At 44.3% G+C, this 20,292-nt stretch overlaps 2 protein-coding genes and 1 long non-coding RNA gene across 7 annotated transcripts in view; 2 read left to right on the top strand and 1 right to left on the bottom strand.

Annotated features, from left to right (window-relative positions):
* LOC108628260 (zinc finger and BTB domain-containing protein 20) overlaps positions 1–15,744 on the bottom strand; it is a 70,036-nt gene extending 54,292 nt beyond the window's left edge. For 2 of the 5 annotated variants that reach the window (XM_018030054.2, XM_018030055.2), the window contains exon 1: positions 12,240–12,321. The gene's annotated coding sequence lies outside the window, so the exon portion shown is untranslated. Of the gene's footprint in view, positions 1–12,239; positions 12,322–15,644 lie in introns of those variants that run through there. The other 3 variants (XM_026816372.1, XM_026816366.1, XM_026816371.1) reach the window with 2 other exon arrangements.
* LOC113464750 (uncharacterized) lies at positions 7,734–15,496 on the top strand. Its single transcript, XR_003389604.1, has 3 exons — positions 7,734–9,470; positions 14,083–14,828; positions 14,887–15,496. It is a non-coding gene; the product is annotated as an uncharacterized LOC113464750 (long non-coding RNA).
* A 1,067-nt stretch (positions 15,745–16,811) lies between the features above and the next one.
* Positions 16,812–20,289, top strand: Cog7 (conserved oligomeric Golgi complex subunit 7; the record flags this gene model as incomplete). The annotated part of the gene is made up of 11 exons (XM_026816346.1): positions 16,812–17,306; positions 17,392–17,572; positions 17,789–17,878; positions 18,207–18,392; positions 18,469–18,600; positions 18,661–18,844; positions 18,925–19,118; positions 19,189–19,680; positions 19,752–19,872; positions 19,927–20,100; positions 20,173–20,289. Coding segments are annotated over exons 2-11 (1,693 nt in total), but the record flags the coding sequence as incomplete, so codon positions are not given.
* Between the last annotated feature and the right edge of the window lie 3 nt (positions 20,290–20,292).

Raw genomic sequence — 20,292 nt, forward strand, 5'->3', positions numbered from 1 at the left:
CGAGACGAAAAAACGTATGGGACCTGAGTTCCGTCTGGCTTCGCCGGACGCGTTCACCAAACGGCGCGGCAGTATCTTATCGCGCTACGGGAAGGAATTTTGATTAGGGAGACACGGCTCCTTACTTGCGACGAGTCTGCAACAAAACGCGGCTCGTTCCAGGGAGAGAAGGAAGCCCACCGTTCGAAGGCCATCGGTAATAAAATCGTAGAAGTAAAAAGTGTACGCGGGGCGGACGGGGGAGGTGGGAGTCCGGTCGGAGACAGGGCGGGGTGGGATTTATTAAAGCGAAAAAACGATATCAGGCGGCCTTCTGCTTTCTCGTTCATCACAGTCCTCGGCAGCGATATATTTTCTTCTTTCTTTTTTCGAATAACGAGCATCATCGTTATGGCCCCGCACCCCGCCCGCCGCCACCCTCTCCCACCCCAAGTCTTTTCCGCCTTTTCCAGCTCCCTCCTACCTTTTATTCGTTCGCAGCGAGTGAACCGAGTCCAGGTTTAATTCTCAAAGCGATAGCAATTTCCAGGCGCAGGAAAAAAGGAATAAAGTGAGAAGGGATAGTAGGGGGGGAGGGGCGGCGGTGCCTCGGCGGGGAGAAAGAGACCGAGAGAGCCACCCCTGTCATACTCGATCGATCCGAGCTAAGCAATTAATCTATTTAACCTTTCTACTCTGCCGCGCCAGGAATAAAGGAAAGGCGAAGGATTAAATTATTGCATACTTGAAATTCCGAAGGGATCGGCGGAGAGGATAGACGCGGCGCGTTCGCGGAATTGCGAAACGAGGGCTTTTAACGGGACAGAAACGAGAGACACACGGGTGTAATGATTATAAGGGGATATCTTTTCACGGAACACGAGAGCGCGCCAGTTTAGAAACTATAACTGCAGCTCGTAGAGGCTCGAATCTTACGGTGCCGTTGCGTCACCCGCTAAGAGATCTATCAATGTCGTTTTCATTACGAAATTTTATGCATAATGCCGCAACGACGATACGGCTCCGAATTAGGAAGAGAGAACAGCGTTCCGATCGGTCTTAAAAAATTTCGATCGAAAGACACGTACCAAGTGTCGCTTGGCCTGCGTCTACCATTTTTTAAACATCGACCCATGGTAATTATTGACATACCGTTTCATCGAATGAACCGCCTGTCCTATTCCTGTCCCCGCAGACTCTTCACGATCGATTAATTAACAGACACAGTAATGAACGCGCGTCAACGCCGCGTTTAACAGAGCAGATTATAAATCATTAATCGGCGGGACATCACCGCTCGATAAGGTAAAAGATATAACTTAAGCGGATCTCGATATTTTTAAATGATTAACCTTCGAATATCGCGGTAACGGTACTCGACGAGGACGAGTACGCAATTTAGTTTCGTTTACAGAGATCACCAGCACTGCCACCGGGCTGGCTGCGGAACGAGCACTCGATGACACTCGTTGCAGCGTCATTTCGTAAAGTCTTCTTCCACCACCACTTTATGACCCTTCACATGGTCGATTTGATTTTCAGCCCGGTTGAACGCGACTGTGCACCGACTTTCCCGAAACTTATTTACACTCGATGAAAATGTTTCACCGGGCCAAAACGTGCGCCCGAGTGCACCAGACTTCTGCTAAATTGATTCCTAAACGAGTATCCGCGCCGTTTAAATTTTTGTTCGCATTAGCACACGAGTCTCCGGGATAAATGGTATTTGTCGGCAGTCCCGTTATCGGGAACGACGGACTTATATACATATACGTATACATGCACGATCAGTTTTCAAATTCTCGTTTGCCGTACGCGATACGTCCAACTCCCACAAAGAAGCCATATTCGCGATCCGCTCGCTCCGATTCTTTTGCCAATCGTGACGCGGACTCGAAGTGATGCATCGCTCCATTTCGCCATATCGTATACCATATAAATTTTAATTCCGACGCGACGCGAGAAGATAATGGCGTCACGACGCGACGAGCCTTTCTCGTCGAGGAGCGAATCCGAACGAGTGCATTAGGGATCAAAGGGCGCGAGAAATTAGCTGCCCGAAAAATATGAAAACTCGTCAGAACCGTCTCACTATGATCGATGAGTCGAGGGATAAAGGAGGAGATAGAGAGACGTTAGATCGTTAAATAAATAAATTTCATAACGGATTGACGGTATCTGTCAACAAATATTGTTTTACGATGATACTCGAGATCGCGTTGTAATACAAGCGAAGTCGATGGTTATTGTTGCGTAAAAAACACTAGAATTGCAAATGGTACAAAGCGCACACATACGTGAGTGCAACAATGGGATGGAAGCGAATAAAGAAATCGTTTCGTTAGACTCGTGAAACGTTATTGACGTCTTTGTTACTCGAAAACGGCACGACGTTTTAGCACGAAAATCTGCTCGGGTATTATTGGATTCTGTTTCCGATCGAGGTGTACGTTTCGAAATGTAACAGTTTTCCCATTTTCCATTTGTCATTACGCGCGCGCTGTATTGATGACATTCCGCAATCGGTTCCCGCGGACTCGCAGAGAGAGTTTTCAAACCGAAAAACCCAGCGTCAATTTACTGAAGACGAAAGACGTAGTAAAATTCCGAAATTAATTTGTCAGAGAAAAATACTGTAGCGAAAGAAAAGGCTCGCGCAGCTTCTATTTACCGTTGAAAGTAGCGGGCGAAAAATGCCGGTATCAGTTTATTAAAGAGAAAAGCGAAAAAGTACGGTTTCGTTAGTCGCGCGGAGTAGACAGAGAGCGGTATTCAGACAGCGGAGACAGCTTTCTCCAGGTGGCTGGAACAAAGGTTGTCTTTGAAACGCGGCGCGCGACATCGCGCAGGGATCGGCCGGCGCTCGGCATCCAGGCGCGTAGACGGCGACGACAATCGCAAAATCAATTTGCATTATTCGTTTAAAAGTGTGCTGGTCTGTGACGTCAGCGAGGGTGAACGCGGGGGCGGCGGTAGGCGCGTAAGAGGGTGTCGAACGGGAGGCAAGTGGCCCCGTCTGGTCGTCGATGCTCTCAAACAATCCCTTTTCTCCGCTTCCACCACCTACCACCGCCACCGTCAACCCCCATCGCGGCCGACCGCCCGCCTATCCCCACCGTTTCTTCCGACGAGTCATCGAGAACACCCCTTCCGCGATCCACCCCACCCAGTCAACCCCTTTATCATACTTTTGTATACGTCCCTTAGCCATCGAAGCCTATGCAACCCCTCTGTCTTCCCTCGCAACCCCGCTGTGTTCTCTCTCGCGACAGCCGCCCCCCCTCCGCGGCTTTTTTCTTTCCGCACGCACAAACACTGCCCTGTGCACTCTTTCTATCTCTCCATCCCCTCCGAACCTCAGCCTTCCTTCTCTCCTCGGCTGAAACGCGACCCTTAACCCTCTGTTTACTCAGGATTACCAAGTTTCTCCATACCTGATTGTGTAACGAAAGTTATTTCGCGGACCTGCTCCTCCTTCCCGGTGTCTTTTTAATAACCGAGACTTTTTGTCTTCGAAAGGCACCAGAGTAATTATCGCACTAATTAGAAATGCTATTTTTGCGAAGACGTCGAAGGTTTATACAGCTTCCTTTCCCGGCGCGACAAATTGAAGGATTAAGTACATCCGGTTCGTTTAGACGTCGTAAGATTTCCGCGTTTGACCAACTTCGATGGTCGTCGGATCGAGTTTCTTGTTTCGGAGTAGACGAAAAGAGGGAAACAAGTAAGGGAAACTTTGGGCAGAGAGATGTCTACCTTTTTATTCACCCCCCGATCCTTAAACTCTGTTCCCTTTCCTTTGTGAGTTAGAACAACGTTAAAATCGTTGAAGATTTTCAACGCCTACCCGAATCGCTGAGAGAGAAACGTTTGCAATCGGCAAACAAGCGTGAAAGAGAGAAGTTATTATCTCGAAAAATCAGCCTCGGCACGCTTTTCTATAAATCTTACGGCATTACGTCCCTCTCACGAGCCGGTGAGAGGTGGTACCAGTTAAATGGGAAAAGTTTTGCTTTTAAGCGAGCCGGCTCGCGGCTGCCTCGCTCACGGAAAAAGAGAAAATTGTTCCGCCCGCCTCGCTGTCGATGTCATTTAAGGTTGGAAAATCCAGACTGAGTAGGCGTTTTCGGAAATACGCGGAGCTACCCCGCGACTCGGAATAATACCGTTAAAACTACGTGACGCTTAAACGTGTTTAAAAAACCGAGCGACGATGCAACAATTCGTTTTTCGTACGCGTTATCATTTTCTAGTTAATAACTTAAAATCGTATTTCGCGTATCGAGTGCCTTTTTGTAACCCGCGGCTCTCGACGCGTTCGCGTTTTAAATAAACAAATAAATAAAATGGAGCGCGAAATCACGTTGCGATCGACGTGTTTATCGCCGACGCGTCGCACCGTTCGGAATCCATTTGGAGCGAACGCGAGCACCTGTCGATTCCGCGGTGTTTTCCAAAAATCTCGGGGTTCGCGCGGGATTCAATTTACCGCGTATAATCGCACGCGTCGGTGTCGTTTCAATTTCGACTCCGCGATAAAAGTCGCCGATACACACACGTTTACAGCGACACCGCTAGCCGCGAAAACACCGCCGGCATGTCCATTGAGCGGTTTAATTAAGTCGATGGACGTTTCCACTGAGCCATACCGACGAATATGCACGGAACCTCTGCCGTTTCGGAGCCTCGTTTCCTTTTTAATACGATCTCCTTACGGGATATACTTTTCTACGAGAAATGACATAATCAACTGTTCCGTGTGTCGTTCGAGCATCTTTAAAAGACGTTTCGTCAAATAAGGCATCTTGAAATCATTGCGAAACCGAAAGGTGTAGACGACGAACAGATAAGTATGTGATGATCAAGTCGTCTGTCTCAATACCTATCCAGCCGTGCAATAACCCCTTCAAGATCTGTCCCCGTATTCAACGGTACTTTGCGCGGAAAAACCGATCCTCCATGCTCGAGGAGAATCTTCTGCTTCTGTTTAATAGCGCGACACAAGTTCCCTCGGTTAATGTGCCGTGGCAACTCCTCCCGGCGCGGTGCAAAGGCGACCGACTCCACGGACTCAGGAAGCTGCTCGCGTTTCTTATTATCGATCCACCGTAATTACGTCGTCAAACGTTCTAACGAGGAACGCTTGCCACAACACGAATCGAGTCAATTTCCAAGGCCTATGGGCGAACCGCGAGACGAATCGGAAAACGGTTTCCCTGCGATCGATAATGCCCCCAACCCCCCACCCCCTCTGTGCACCTCGTCATCCGCTGGCGAACACTTCCTTCCCGTAAGAGGGTGGGAATCGTTACTTTTTTTTTTTTTTTTTTTTATTTTTTACTGCAAGAAGTCCGCTGGTTCTTCCTTCGATAGCGGAGTTTCGCGAGGACACGTAGTGGGCTCCTATTCGTGTTTCCTCTTTTTTCCCAGTTTTACGGTCCGCCAGACCGATTCGAGTGGTTACTTTCAGGGAGAACACCTTTATGCTCCTGGAGGTTGCTCTTTTTTTATCCCCGTCCCATAGAACGTGCGAATCGTCGACTATTCTTTCCCTCCCTATTTGAGAAAAAATCTAAGGAACCGGTGGATCCTTCGACTCGTTAATAAGCACTCGTCGAGCGAGCACGAGGGCTAACCGGTCGATAGAGAGAGGAGGCCCCGCTTGGCGAATCTCTTACCCTATGTATTCCAAACTATTCACTCGAATGTTCTATACGTTGTTCGAATGGATACTTTTCTTTCCTCGGTAAAAGTTACCGGAAGAACTATATAATTCAATCCATATGAAAAAGGGCACTATCTATCCCCCGGGTCGTGATTACAACCGCTTTAATAAGAAATTTCCTTAGAATTGCTGAACTAGTTTCTCGACTCGAATTATTTCTTACTGTTCGGTAACAAAAGTCCTCTCGATTCAGTTTCGCGATTTCACTGAAAAACTTTTTTCGCCGGAACCTCGGTCTCGAGACTCTTTATTTAATTATGAATGCCGCTGAGGTAAATCCAATTCTCACGCGTTTTTCCGATACGGATACCGCTTCACCTATAGCTCGGGGAAAATTGTACCGAGAGAGAGACGCGTGTAAAACGAAGAACAAACCTACGCGCTTTGTAACATGGTATGGGTAACGATTATTCTGCTCGGAGCGAAGTGAGCTTTTGTACTTTAAAATGGCCTCCTCCAGCGACGCCCCATAGAATCATCAACTTGGCAAGTTTCCGTTCCCTCTGTTCGCAAAACTGAGCAATGCGAAGTAGTTTACGATGTATTTATAGTGATTTACAGTAAAATCGTGCCGTTTCCTACAATAACCTTGTATTTAAACGCGACGACGCACAATATTGTTTAGTTCTCCAGCCAACTTTTGCCCGATACTTTACGTTTTATGACGTCTAAATCATCCTTATCAGCGGAAACTGCTCGAACGATGTGCAAATAAAGCAGGGGAAAAAGAAATGAGAAACCGAAGTAAGACGGCACACGCGTTTGACCAAAGTGAATCGGTTCGCACTCGGAAGAAAATGGGACGAAGGGAGAAGAAAGAGGGAATCGATTCGGCTGGACGTGTTAACCCCGGCTATGTGTTTTGAACGCAACGTGTGAAAATCGAAGAGATTTTACGGCGACCCGTCCTCGAGAGCTCCTCTTTCTTCCAGATTAGCCACGTTCCTCGAGGAGAAACCCCAGCTCCGGCACAGCTAGAGCCTTTACACGCGCCTACTCGGCTCTTATTGGCATTTAATTGTCCCTGGCTGTTGTACACGCACGGGCAGGTATCACTTCGCACCGTGCGAAAGTAGAATTGAACGAAACACGTGGGAAAGCTCTGGCCCGCGCGCCTCCCATCCGGCGCGCAATTTTATAGAAAATCTAGAAATCGTCGGATCAAAAGGACTAATTACGTCCCGCGACGCGGACGTCTCAATCCCGTTTCTACATCCGCGGCGCGAAAAACGTAGTTGCCGCGCCGCGGATGTAGTCGCTCAATTTTCTGCCTCCGGTGTTCGGCGAAAAATCCGTTTTGTTTACGCAAGGCGAGAAAGCACCGAAAACGACGATGTTTTTGAACGAGCTGCGATCCGCGAAAATAAATTGAAAACCGTTCCGCGGCCTCGCGATCGTTGCGGGGGAAAAAGCGTCGTCGCGCGGCAGCCAGTAACTTTCACGCGTACGTGAATCGACGAACAGCTCGTGGAATTTCTCTTAATTCCACTCGTGCCTATTTTTTGTCATTTATCGACTTTTCCATAGGCGGCCACGTTTACGTTAACTTTGCGTCGCGGCATTAATCATACCGGCAATTTCGCCCGCGGCGTTTATCCCGACGACGACGACGCGGAATTTGAAGTTTTTGTACGGCCAACCGGCGAGGGAGAGAAAGCCGAACCGGCGACAGTAGTGTCTGCGTTTTGAAATTTGATCTACTTCGCTCAGTTTCACCATCTCTCGACCCGACAATTCACCTAATAAGCTACGTGCGCGCGTGTGTACGTACGCCCTCCTATATGAGTCTCAGTACGTGTTATAATGAAACATATAATGAATAAATAGTTCCAAGAATGTGAACAAATTGAAATTTATTATTTTTAATTGAAGAATACTTTAGATTCTGAAGAAACTTCAGATATTCAGTTCATAATTCATTGTACATTCCGATAATTGAATTACTATATTATTTAATGTAATCTTTCAGATAGATTAATTTGTAATATTTATCAAACTCTTTTATAGACAATGAACACTTGGAAGTGTCCTGAAAGTTGTGACTGTTGATGTGTATACTAGCAGAAGCATTTTCTAGGGCAACAACCCTTAACCCTCATTCACGCGTGGCGTCGATTAAAAGCGGTTCTTGCAAGAGAATTATTATTACACGGATAAATTTATCCGGCGCGAGAAGAATTTCATTATCAATGATTTACTATTATCGTTAATATATTCGCGTATTACTCTGTAGTAAAACACGTGCAAATTGCTAAGACATTTGCATGCTAATTACTTAATGTGTTCAAAGTGGATAAAAGTTTTTTTGAAAAGCGTCGCCGGAATAAGATCGACGAGAAGTATCGTAAATAGAAGACGGAGTGATCAGAGAACTTGGGACTAACGGACAATTAAAGATCCGGAAAAAATTGAAACAAAACACGGCTCGTTAAAAATTGAATCGCAACGCTGGATGCAAAATTAATTCGCATTTAATGAAGCGTTGATGAATTAAACATAAAGCCGCAGGTACCCATGCCTTTTAAAGAAGCTTATACGTATCCTTCCACAAAACGTCACAATGACGCACGGTTCTTAATCGATTTCATTTCAGCGAAAACAGAAATTTCCTTGTAAATAGAAACGGCGAAGTGGAGAGAAAAAAAGCGAGAAGAAAAGAAAACGTACTAAACTTCGCGTCGGCCTTAGGAACGAGCCAGTGCCGTTCGTCACGACTTATTAGTGTTTACCAGGAAAAATATGCTAGTAACGATGATGATAGAAATCCTTCTTACGCCGTATTAAACGCGCAGAGAAAAAGAGAAGACAGAAAAAATGATAATAATATTTGAAATACCTAGAAGACAAGATTCTGTCGTCGGTTTGTACTAAGGCACTGTGGAACTCGGCTGTGAGTTACGTATAAAGAAGAAGGAAAACAAAAAGCGACGCAAAAAGTTACGCGATCATTTTTGTTGTCGGATACGAAAATTTTCTAAGCGAAACTGGCGTCGCGTTTAATATTTATGCGCGAACGATACCGCGGCACGAGTAAAAACGATACAGTCTAATTATCTGTCGGTGTTTTTCAACAATGGGACCGTGCGGCAACGCAAATATGTAACGATATCAACAGTTCCGGAGTGTTTTACGCGGGTCACTATCCGGGCATGTTACAGAAACACGCGCGGCCGTGCGTTGCACGCGGGAGGGAAAAGAAGCGGCATCGGCCTCTGAGAGTGAACACATTTTTCATGGCACGGAAAAAGATTGAACGGGGCCGGGAGTCAAGACGTTCGCACGGTTATCTTCGATATTGACTCTCCTATCCCCACTCGTGTGCAAACGTCGAGAGATGTTGCATCCGTAGTGGTTCGCCATTGCTACTCGTGTAACACTTCCACCGCTGCTCAAGAAGATCCCGATAAACACGCAATTTGTTATTCGCAGAAAATAAGTTAAAGTCCTCTTTACTTCATCATATTTTCCAATTCTTGTCCCCGAATATTTTCCATTTCCTTATTCATGCTCGTTGTTATACGAATTCTAAAAATTAGAGTAGATTAACATATTTTGCTATTTTCTAGGAACAGTTTTGCAGTCCAGATTAGAACGTTCGCTAATCGCGAATCACGATGCATTTGCATATTTTCAAGTTCCTCAATACGATGCAACCGTTGCCGAATCTTCGCGGATGTCGTTACACCGTGGTTTTCTACACTGAACAGAGGTCGTTCGCACCGTGACGGCCATAATAAGCCGGCGTGCTTCGGAACCGCATGGCTGCGTGAGTACCCGAGATCGTCTTTATGTTTTCTCGATCGCGAACGACATGACGCCTTCCTCATCTCTTCCCGATTAATCCTCGAGATTGATCTCTGAATCGCAGCCGTGTTTATGATTAGACATTATAATCAGCCCCACTCTTGCGCTGTCATCGTTGCCGATTATCATTGTCATTTGTGCATTTTTATTCCTTTCGACACGACCAAAGCGGTTGACGTATTATATCTATATATACTATTTACAGTCATCAGTGAACTTTTTTGTATTCATTCGTATGCAATAAGTTGTTCAATATTCAAGCGAATCGATGGAAAAATCGACGAAATGAGTGTGCGCGAGCGCTCGAAGAATGTAGAAAGACGATTTTCGGTCGGAAGTGAATCGGCGAAAAAAGAAAGGACGTCTTAAACGAGTTAAAAAAAAATATAAATAGTATTCTCGGTTAATCCTAATCTTAGACAAGCTCGAGCTAACGAGCCAGCAAATATAAGCTACAGCCACGGTTTACGTATTACAAACTCGTGGGTCGTGTAAAGTAGAATACGGCGAATCACGCGGCTTTCAATGATACCTGATTTCGTTTGAAACGTGAAAGGAACGGAAGGCGGATTTGTATTTTCATTTGGAAAATTTCAGGCTTGATCTCGGCGACGATTGCGCAATCGTGGTTCTTTACAGACTACGAAACGATCACGAAACCGATGCCAGGAACGTTTTCGAACGAGGCGCGATGCGATACGACATTTCTTCTCCCGCTGGCCCGTGGCTCTCGATGCTCGCCTTATTTTCCACCGAAACGGGGGAAACGTCCATAAAAATTCATGAACACGTTGGAAAGCGTACGATTTCCCACGATCAGCCTCGAAAAGGTGCTACGAAAAAATTGCGAGTCACAATGGCAATCGGTAATTTTCCGATATGTCGCGAATCGTCGGCCGTGGTGTTATTTTTGGAAAAACCCCGACGACGACCGATCACATAAATTACTATGAGTAAAACGCATCGGGCACACCACGTGTCAGAAAATTGCGTATAAGGCAGGTGGTCTGCGATGACGTCAAGTGCATGTGTAGCTGCTCTTTTTCGAAGAGTTTAATAATTCACTATGACGCATCGTCCACGAGAATCACTGACGTGAGATAACGCAATTTTTATATGAAAGAAAAAGCGCATCACTCGGCACAATAGGATTTTTTACAGTCTCGATAACTTCGTTCCGAGCGTAGATCATCGGCTTTGAAAAACCGTATCCGAGGATGAGCAATAAAGAGGTTCGTTTTAATGAGCAAAAACTGGAGACGATAGCGATTGAATTTTTTCTCTGATAAAAATTTTTGCCGCGTCGTTCGCGCGCGACAATACACTACAGATAACGATAGTCCGCGGCGAAAATACATCTCATCGTCTCACGTTCTATTACGTTTCACAAAAACGCAGAGGTATTCGCCGGTGACAACTTCCGTCATGGAATAACAAAAAAAGGATCGTTGACGAGAAACGCGCACAAAGTGGTATCAAACTATTATGAAAATTGCAACAGAAATTTGCAAGTCAGTGCTTTACAAAAACGACAAGACTGATTAGAACTTTTCCTAGAACGAAAAATTTCCACACGAAGATAAGCATTGAATTAACTATCGTTCCCTGTTACTGCGCGTCGCGGCGAGGTATTCACGGAAAGCTCCTTCCTTAATCTGATTCGTAATGATGAGTCACCTCCATTCGAAAACACTGCGATCCGAAGACGCAATTTCTACTCGAAAACGTGAAACGTTTTTCTCGAGCACGTGCCTCCTCCGCCAGGTAAACATTTAAAAACCTCATGTCTCGCGGCCCGACCTCGGTTCCCGCGCTTTCGCGCGAACGCACGAAATAAACAGAACTTCGGTTAGTTTGATTGGTTACATTTCGATGCGTTATCATCTCGTAGCATCGAACGAGCACGTGCTAAATGGTCGATAACACGTAGGTGTCAAGAACCGCGCCTACGTCGTTCAAAGCGGACGCACATATACCCTACGTAATAGGACTGGATCATACTGGTGTGGCCGAACTGTTTTAGGGTCATGCCAGTCTCGAAAAGCGCGCACGCTTTCTGCGAAAAAGTATGATGCCGAAAAAACGTTAAAAAGGGCGAAAGAAACGTTGGTATACACATTCGCGTAGAATCGCGGGGACACGTTTGTTCCTATCTGACTCGCGATTCGTTCCACGAGAGCGTGCTCGTTTCGGCCCTCTCTCTCTCTCCAAGCCTGTGTTTGTTCTCCCTCTTCTTCCCGCTTACTTCCAACGGTTGTATATCAGCCGCTCGTAACGAATACTTAGGCGCACGGGTCACGAGGAGAAAGAGAGAAACGTCGGGGTGAAGCGCGTCAATGAAGACGATTGTTTGACAGGCAGCGTCTTCGTCGTTTCTCACCGGCATAGGACTGTCATCGTCGTCGTCACTGTTGTTATCATTAAAATTTGCAATCGGAAAATTCGTGTCGACGCTCCTGCAGAACCGTGAGAGGGGCGGTAGAGAGCGCGTTTACACGCAGCTGGAAGGAAGGGGAACAGCGCGAGAAGGGATAGAGTAAAAAGAGAGTGGGAAAGAGAACGAAAAAGAGGGAGCGCAGAAGGGAGAAAGAGAAAGAGACGCCGGTCTAACATGGCAGACGATGCCATGCAGGCAGGAAAAAACAAGATCTCTAACGTCCGAGCGCGCGATAGACGGGAAGACAGTCGAGATTCGCGAGATTATACGGAAGAAAACATGGTGCGTACTCACGTTCTGGTGAATCGGTCCGCTGGCTGTCGTTCTTAACGTGCTCGTGAGAAGAGTAACATTTAGAGGAGAGAGAGAACACCACGCGGGGTCACGCACTCCGTCCCGTGCGGGTCTCGTCAACGGAAAAACAACACCCGGCGCGTCCGTCTCGTTCCCGTCCCAAAGAGATCGCTGTCCGTTGACAGAATGGACGGGCGTAAAGTAAATCACCGGCACCACACAATAAACGCGCGTGTGTTACGAAGTGCGTCGCTCGCGTTCGTTTGTTGTTTTTGATAACGCAGGTGTTCCACGGGGCGTGGAGGGCACGCAGCACATACAAACGTTGTACGCACGAGGATCCTCTCTCTAACGAGGAGACGTGTGACGATCAAACGACGTGACGAACAAAATGGCGTTTGCCGGACCGCCCGCGCGCGATCAGGTGGAAAATGCCGGAATGCTGCTGCTAGGAAAGATCGACTGACTGCCGAGGTCCGCGGCCCTAAGTGGTTTGACGTTAAGAACGAGCTGAACGAGCAAGAAAGAGAAAGAGAGACGGACAAAGACGAAAGGGTAGAGAGAGGGAGACAGCTTGTCAGAGCGAGACAGAGAGGGAGGAGGAAGAGACTGAGAACGACCGTCAACGTGTACGAGAGAAACAGAGATAGTAACATCGTGCTTGTAGGAAGGGATACATCCGATGGTGGGAGATCGAGGGGATGGTCGTAAGCGCAAGAGGGGAAGCATCCCACTATTTTCCACTGTCCTCGGACGACTTCGACTACCTTCGATTGCTTTCGACTATAAGCAGGGCCGTCTCGCATTATTTCTATCGCGGGTGGGAATTTTCCTGTTGTCACAAACAAATGCCGCAAAACATTCTTACGAATACTTTCAAATATGCAGGTTCGTGCACCGCACTCTTACCACCGTTCCACCTGCTTTACCGATGAGATTTTCAACGATTCATTGAAAATACTTGCTCCCGGGCAAACATTCTATCTGTTTTGACCAAACATCGCTTTATTATTTCTGTACAGAATAAATTGTTCAGTCGTTCCTTTTATTACCTATTGTTTTCGCTGCTACTACTACTGTCCCAAAGTATAGTTCTTGTTTGTGTCTCCTTGAGATACTATTTTTAAATATGAAATTTTTAAATTCAAATTAGTAAACGAACGAATTTTTTAATATCTTTTTGCTAATATTTGACGACATGCGTCAAACGTCGGCTAACCGAGGTTTTTACAACAAGCGACACATTCAATATGCTAAAACGTAATTGAACGTGTACTTAGAATAAGAACAAAACGTTCGAAGAGCTTATGCGAAACAAGAGAACACGTCTTAATGAATTACGTAACGAGCGTTCGCATCGTTAATTTGCAGGAAGACATAAGAACGTTTGGATCGAGTCAAGAATTCGGAGAGAATTCTCGAGATGAAATATAGACGTTCCGCGTTTTCGCGGTACACACGGCAGCTCCTTCGGCTTGATAAGTCTAGAGTTAATTACGTTCTCCCGGTTTCTATCGGACGTTGCCCGTTAAAAAGGTTTCGTAAAACAGAGCCGCACCGCCCTAGGACGCGCAATGGCTCGAGGGCTACACGCTTATGTTTCTTTTCCGGCCGCTGTGTTTCTTTCCTTCGCTTGTACGTTTCGTTCGCTCGCTCGCTCGTTCGTTCCTACGCTCGCCGTTCGGCCGTCTCGCGAGGAATTTCTAAAAATCAATATAGGCGCAAAGCGAGGAGGGGCCGCAAAAAAATTCGATATCCCATTCGCCTCGTTCCTTTTTACCTTTTTCGCCGTCTCTACGTGTTTTTCTTTTTCTTTTTTTTTTCTGCAACGCGAATTGCGCAGTCGAGAAGAGGAGGCAGAGGAGGAGGAAGAGGAGGAGGCTCGTCCCCTTATGGTCCCCAGGGGAAGAGCGTGGCTATTCGAATCAACTCGATCTTCGAGGAAGAGAATCCACGAAGGAAGTGGCTGGCTGCGCGGAACCTATGGGTACCGAACAAGCGCGGGAGAGTTTATTTTCTCAGAAGTGTAGCGCGCCGAGCTTGGTACAGTCCCTGCCGTTACTGGCTGAATAATTTCATCCTCCCCGCGTATATACGCTCCGAGATAAGCCTACGCTTGAGCCTGAACGCGATCAAACGTATCACCGACACCCGTGCCCACCCGTGCCCGCGCATCTTTTCTCAGCGATACGATCTTCGCGTTTTACTCTGAATGCTCGCCTCGATTAAAAACCGCTTTAAAACGTTCGAGGATCGCAGGAAAACCTAACATCCTTTTCCATTTCTCAAGGCTCGATTGTTCGCGGTTCTCGACATCCTTAGATGGGTTAAGGACCTTTTACCTTGGAACGGTCGATCATATTGCACAGCGCAATGCTACTACCAAGCGCACGGAATGCGATTCTCATTTTATACTGCGCGTTACTTTTATTACCGCCGCGAAATATTTCTTTATGTTTCTTACTCAAGCAAGTCTCTTAAAGCGGAGGAAAAATGAGAGATAAGGAAATACGGAGAAATTTTCGAGAAAAGAACTGCAATCAGACGAGATTGAAGGAAGATCATTAATTTCATCCGTCAACATCCCCGGTACGTTTACTTAGGAAAGTACCCGACGATGCCATTGATTGTCTTACGAAACTTTCAGCGACCCCCTGAATTAAATGGGGGTTACATATTCGGTCGCCGGATCGTTATTTCTGAAACTTTCAAAAAGACAATTTTTCAAGCCGTGGCACATAGTGCTTGGAAACGTTATTTACAAGTAAGCTCAAATACCGAGTTCGTGCATTAGGTAATGGTTCGACCTCATCGGAAGTACTCGCTCTGGATCTTTTAAGCGTGTGTGTATTTTTGTTAAGGGTTTTCACGTTAGAGGAAAAACTTAAAAAATAATTAATTCTGTGGTTTAGTCTACAGGAAATCAGAGATAACAGATCGGCTGGTCCAATGTAATTTATATCGCAGCCAGACGTAACACGAGCATCACACCAAACGCTGTTACCAAATGCTTTCGGCTATGTGTCACAGGGACGAACATTTCAGACGAATCATCAGACTCTTTCTCTTTCTCTCTCTCTCTCTTTCTCTCTCGTCTCACATTCCTTCTAATTGATCGCTGCATTTCTACCAATGAAAGATCGGTTCCCTGTGCTACACAACCACAACAATCCCATCGCGTTCATCATCCGAGTATGCATAATCGGAGCCAAGCAAATTGTTTTTCGGTCTAAATCGCGTATCTTTCCCATGCGGGAAACGAGAAAAAGCGAGTTGTTTCACTGACTCGTTATCGCATTGATAATCATTTGTTTTTCACGCTTTTTAATCGGCAGTGCATTAGAAGAATGTAGTGCTCAATGGAAACTAATCGAAAAAAGGGGGAGAGAAGAAAATCGGCGTTACCTGTTGTATAGTGAACTCAGCGAGCGTCTGCCCTTTCGAAAACCTGTTGTTGCAGCCGGAAACGGACTCGGAAGTAGTTGGTACCGTGGAGAACATTAAGCTAATCCCGTGCCCTCTGTCAACGGATAAAGGCCTGGGATTGGCTAATACTAGCTTCAAGGCCGAGGGCACCTCTTACCCTTCCTACGAACCGTTGCTTCGCATAGTTCGTCCTGGGACCGGATACAACATCTTTCCGTATAAGGGTGATGGATCCATAATTTTTCTATTCGCGCGATGACTGTCGTTCCGCGCTAATTTCCATTTCAAACGTCTATTGAATATCAAATGTATTCGAACAAAGTTGCATGACGTTTCAGCAAAATTATTGAACCAAAACTGTTTAACATGTACACAATAAATGTATCATCGATAAAATAAAAAATGATGATCAACAGTTTTTTCAATGTTCGCTAACGTAAATGAAAATAGGAAAACGTGACACGGACGTAATTATAGAAAAAAATGATAGGTGACATTGCTTGGTCATTGTTTGTTCTTCGATGAACATGAAACAGTGATTTTTCCAAAGTTCCTGCCGGTGTCGAATTGAAGGACAATTTATCAGCGGCACGCATTCATATGCACAGCAAGATTACAAAATTGGACTTCTGATCGGCGCACTTTATACGCGACATTAAATGCATACGATTCTAATATGCTCTACTGATTGAGCCTGATTGCTGTACGTAATAAAGTTCAACTTTATGCGAAAGAATAATTTCCTTATTACACACGCGAACGCGAAACTTCACGATGTTACCTCGAAATTACGAGCAACTAAGAAAGTTATAGGTATATTCTAATTACCGGAATGGATATGAATCAGGTTATCGAATGATGGGTAACAGGTGCTGGAAAAACATAGAAAAAATGTAGCTTATGCATGTACATCACAACCTGAAAGCAGCGAGCCTTTTCTTAAACAGGCGATGCGTTCGACGTCCGGACAGAAAAGGGCATAATATGGTCGTTGCCGTTCTGCTCAGCTAGCTTTCCTTATTCTCGTCGGGGTTGAAGCTATTTCGAGGCAAAAATCCAACTTCCAACTGTTGCGCAAATCGTCGCGCGCAAACGCAGTTTCGGAGGCGTGGCAATGAACAAAGGGCCCGGAAGTGGCTGATAACATGCTGCTCTCCATTTTCTCTCCCTGTTCCTCTTCGATTTACGACTTCTTGCAAGGCTAGCCAGTTCGTCGGAAACCAGAGAGATGAACTGTGTTACGCTAAAGTTAAGTTGATCATCGCAAAAGGGTGGTACACTCTTCCAGGAAGCTCTTTTCCGCACAGTATCCGTCTGGAATCCGAGATAATACAAGCCGTTTTATCACAATCATGTTAGGAAACGAAACGTAGCACTCGTCTCGTACTCAATCGGTCCTTGTTTAATTTCAATTGTTCCTTGTTTCTCATCGTACAACATTATGCGTTATATCAATTTTATCCTTATCGCAATAGCAATTTTTACGAGATTTTTTCTTATCTAATAAACTGAACATGTTAACCTAGAATGTGTTAGCCGAATATAAATCTTGCGCGAAATTTACACAATCGATCCGTCCAATTACACGTTGTCAAGCACTGAATATTTTTCGAGAATGTAGAGTAATATGATAACGGAGATGTAAGAAAATAGAGAAAACGCGTTGAACAATTTAGGATTTGATCGCGAATCCGGTACCTGCACGATAACGAAGACGTTCTTTTAGGTCCCGCTGAAGCAATACGTAAAGTGCATTGGTACCGTAGTCCCGTAGCGATGCAATCCTGCGGTGACAAAAGTAATCGAGCGTAGGGAAAATAATTTCTCACAATAAATCTTCTTTAATTTTGAATCTTCTCACGTGACACTATATTCGGGAATTCGTCGTAAATAAAAATTTCATCATGGTAAGCAACCAAAAGTCAGTAATTTTTAACCTTTCTACGTCATTCACAAACTTCCGTTTGTCAAAAAAATTAGAAATTGGAAAAGATCTATCTTAAATCGTTACCGCAGCTCGCGTATATGAGACGTTCAAAATGCTGACTGTCTTTCGTATGAATAAGAAAATATTCGTAGTGAATAAATGAGATCGTAATCTAACCTTAAATGGTCACTTTCAGGATGTATCCGCTTTTTCCGAGGATACGTTCGATGTCAAAGATTGGATTAATAAAACGTTCAAGTCCGCTGAAGCACAAGAGAATAAAGATGTGAGTCTTACAATTATGATGATCCTACTCGCGCGGTCCTCTTTCTTCCCGTGACACAGTTTTTGAATTTCAGCTGCACTAGTCAGTCACTAACTGACTGCATCCATTGCATCACGGGTCAATGACACCGTGTACCTTTTTCAAAAATGATTTTTTTGCTTCCCTTCCTGCACCGCAAACAAAAATATCTTATCGAACGATCAATGCGTTTACGAAATATTCGATTCATTAAAAAATTTGTATTTAAACAATGCTTGTGTGACCTAATTTTATTTTTTCCCATCCCTTTGATTAAATATTCTTTTAAATAAAATATTACCGGCTTTAGGCGTTTGTCTCGTCGTTGGTGATGAAGTTGCAATTGTATGTGCAACAAGTCAACGGTGCCTTAGAGGAAACCAGTCAATCTATTCTTTCAAGTTTACCAAGAGTTTTAAGAGACACACAGCTTTTACAGCAAGAAGCGTTAGCACTTATGGAAAAGATGGTTGCTGTTAAACATGAAATAGAAAAGGTTTTATCTCTTGTCTCTCAAAGTAATCCAACTGGGAGCTATTTAAGAGTAATATTTATTGTATGCGTATGAATAGGTGGAAAAAGATACTGCCTCCTCAATGGCAACATTAGAGAGGATAGACAGGATAAAAACGGACTTGCAGAATGCCAAGCAAGGTTTACATGAGGCTGATAATTGGAGTGTGCTAGCTAACGACGTTGAAGAGGTATATTATGCGTTAGAGGCAAGCTGAATCTATGCTTTCATAGTATTAATTATGTTTCAGGTGTTTGAATCGGGAGATATAGTAGCTATTGCAAATAAATTGTTCAGTATGCAAAAGTCCTTGTCTATGCTTGTAAATGTCGTTGATTACGAGGATAAAAAGTTGCAGTTAGAAGGTTTAAAAAATCGCTTAGAGGCAATGGCTAGTCCAAAATTAGTTCAGGCATTCACTGCTGCTAATTTGGGTAAATTTATATTCGTTTTATTCGCATGCTATCTCGTCTCTGAAGATTTCTAATACGTGTCTGTAATATGGAATATTCAGAGCAGTCAAAAATTTATGTGGATATCTTCAGCAAAATGGAACGTTTGCCACAACTTCTCAAGTATTATCACAATTGTTTAAAAGTATCACTAGGTCAAGAATGGCGGAGAACAATCGAATTGGCACAGGACGAAAATGTTTCTTACTGGCTTCATATTTATTATGATAAATTATTATCTACCTGGAACGATCAGGTAATAGACTTATATTTTTTATTAGCATATTTAATGTAAAAGTTTGGTCTAAACTATAATTTTGATAAAGGTGAAGTGGTATCATCAAGTATTTCCCAATACAGCGATTGACGTGATAATTGAGGTATACGCTGATCTTTTGCGAAGTTTAGATCCAGGAATTCCAGAATGTATAGAGGCGATATTGAAGCAGCATTCGACAGCTATGCAATTATCATTGTTACTTGAACTTAAACAAATTACGAGACATTTTGCGGTAAATCTGCAAGGCGCGATTGAAACGTCGTCCCATGGGAAATTGCAAAATCAGAAACTGTTATCGTTAGCGCAAGCCATCTACGCGCCTTATGTTCCACATGTTACAAAGTATAATATCTATGAAACAGCTCAGCTCGAGTCTCAACTTCAATCGATGAAATCTACACATGATGATTTAAGCGACACGATCAATGTTCTTTCTCTTAGTATTTCCAGAATAATGGAATACGCAAACGAAGCTAATAAAAGATGTAAACTTTTTACGGAAGGCTGTGGTTACCCCGGATTACTGAAATCGTTGTCTGTATGTCGTTAAGAACTAAATTTAAGAAAATATCCGTATTAAATAGGTACAGTAAAAATATGTTTTTACAGAGTTACTTCAACAAATGTCTTGAAAAATATCAAGCTGCTATATGGCAATTAGAGCGCAAAAAAGTAAAACACGAAGATTGGAATTTGTTCCAAATGTGCCTTACTCTAATGCAAACTATAGGTAACATATTGAACTTTCCCTTTAGCGAATACAAAGTAAAGCTTCTCATTGCAGGTGATCTTTTGGGACAGATTCAACAGTTCGAAAAATCGCTGGTAATTGATATCACTGAGGCTAATAATAAGTTGCAAAGCACAAATGTCAGTGTTTTTAATCAGTATAAGAAGTTACTTTTAAATGCATCAAGTCAAACCGACTTGGAGAACTTAGTCTTATCATTCCAAAAGGGTAACTGATATAAAGATAGAGTTTCGAAAGCCTAAAATCATTACTCAATATTTACACTACTTATTCTTGCAGAGGAAGAAACAATTCTAGATCCCATAATAAAGTCTATCCATAAACTTTGTTCGGACTTACACCGCGCGACATACGAAGTAATCTTTGCACCAATCTTTACACAGTTATTATTGGTGCAAA

Source organism: Ceratina calcarata, unplaced genomic scaffold, assembly GCF_001652005.2.
Source record: "Ceratina calcarata isolate Rehan_Ccalc_2016 unplaced genomic scaffold, ASM165200v1 scaffold514.2, whole genome shotgun sequence".
NCBI classification, from domain to species: Eukaryota; Metazoa; Arthropoda; class Insecta; order Hymenoptera; family Apidae; genus Ceratina; species Ceratina calcarata.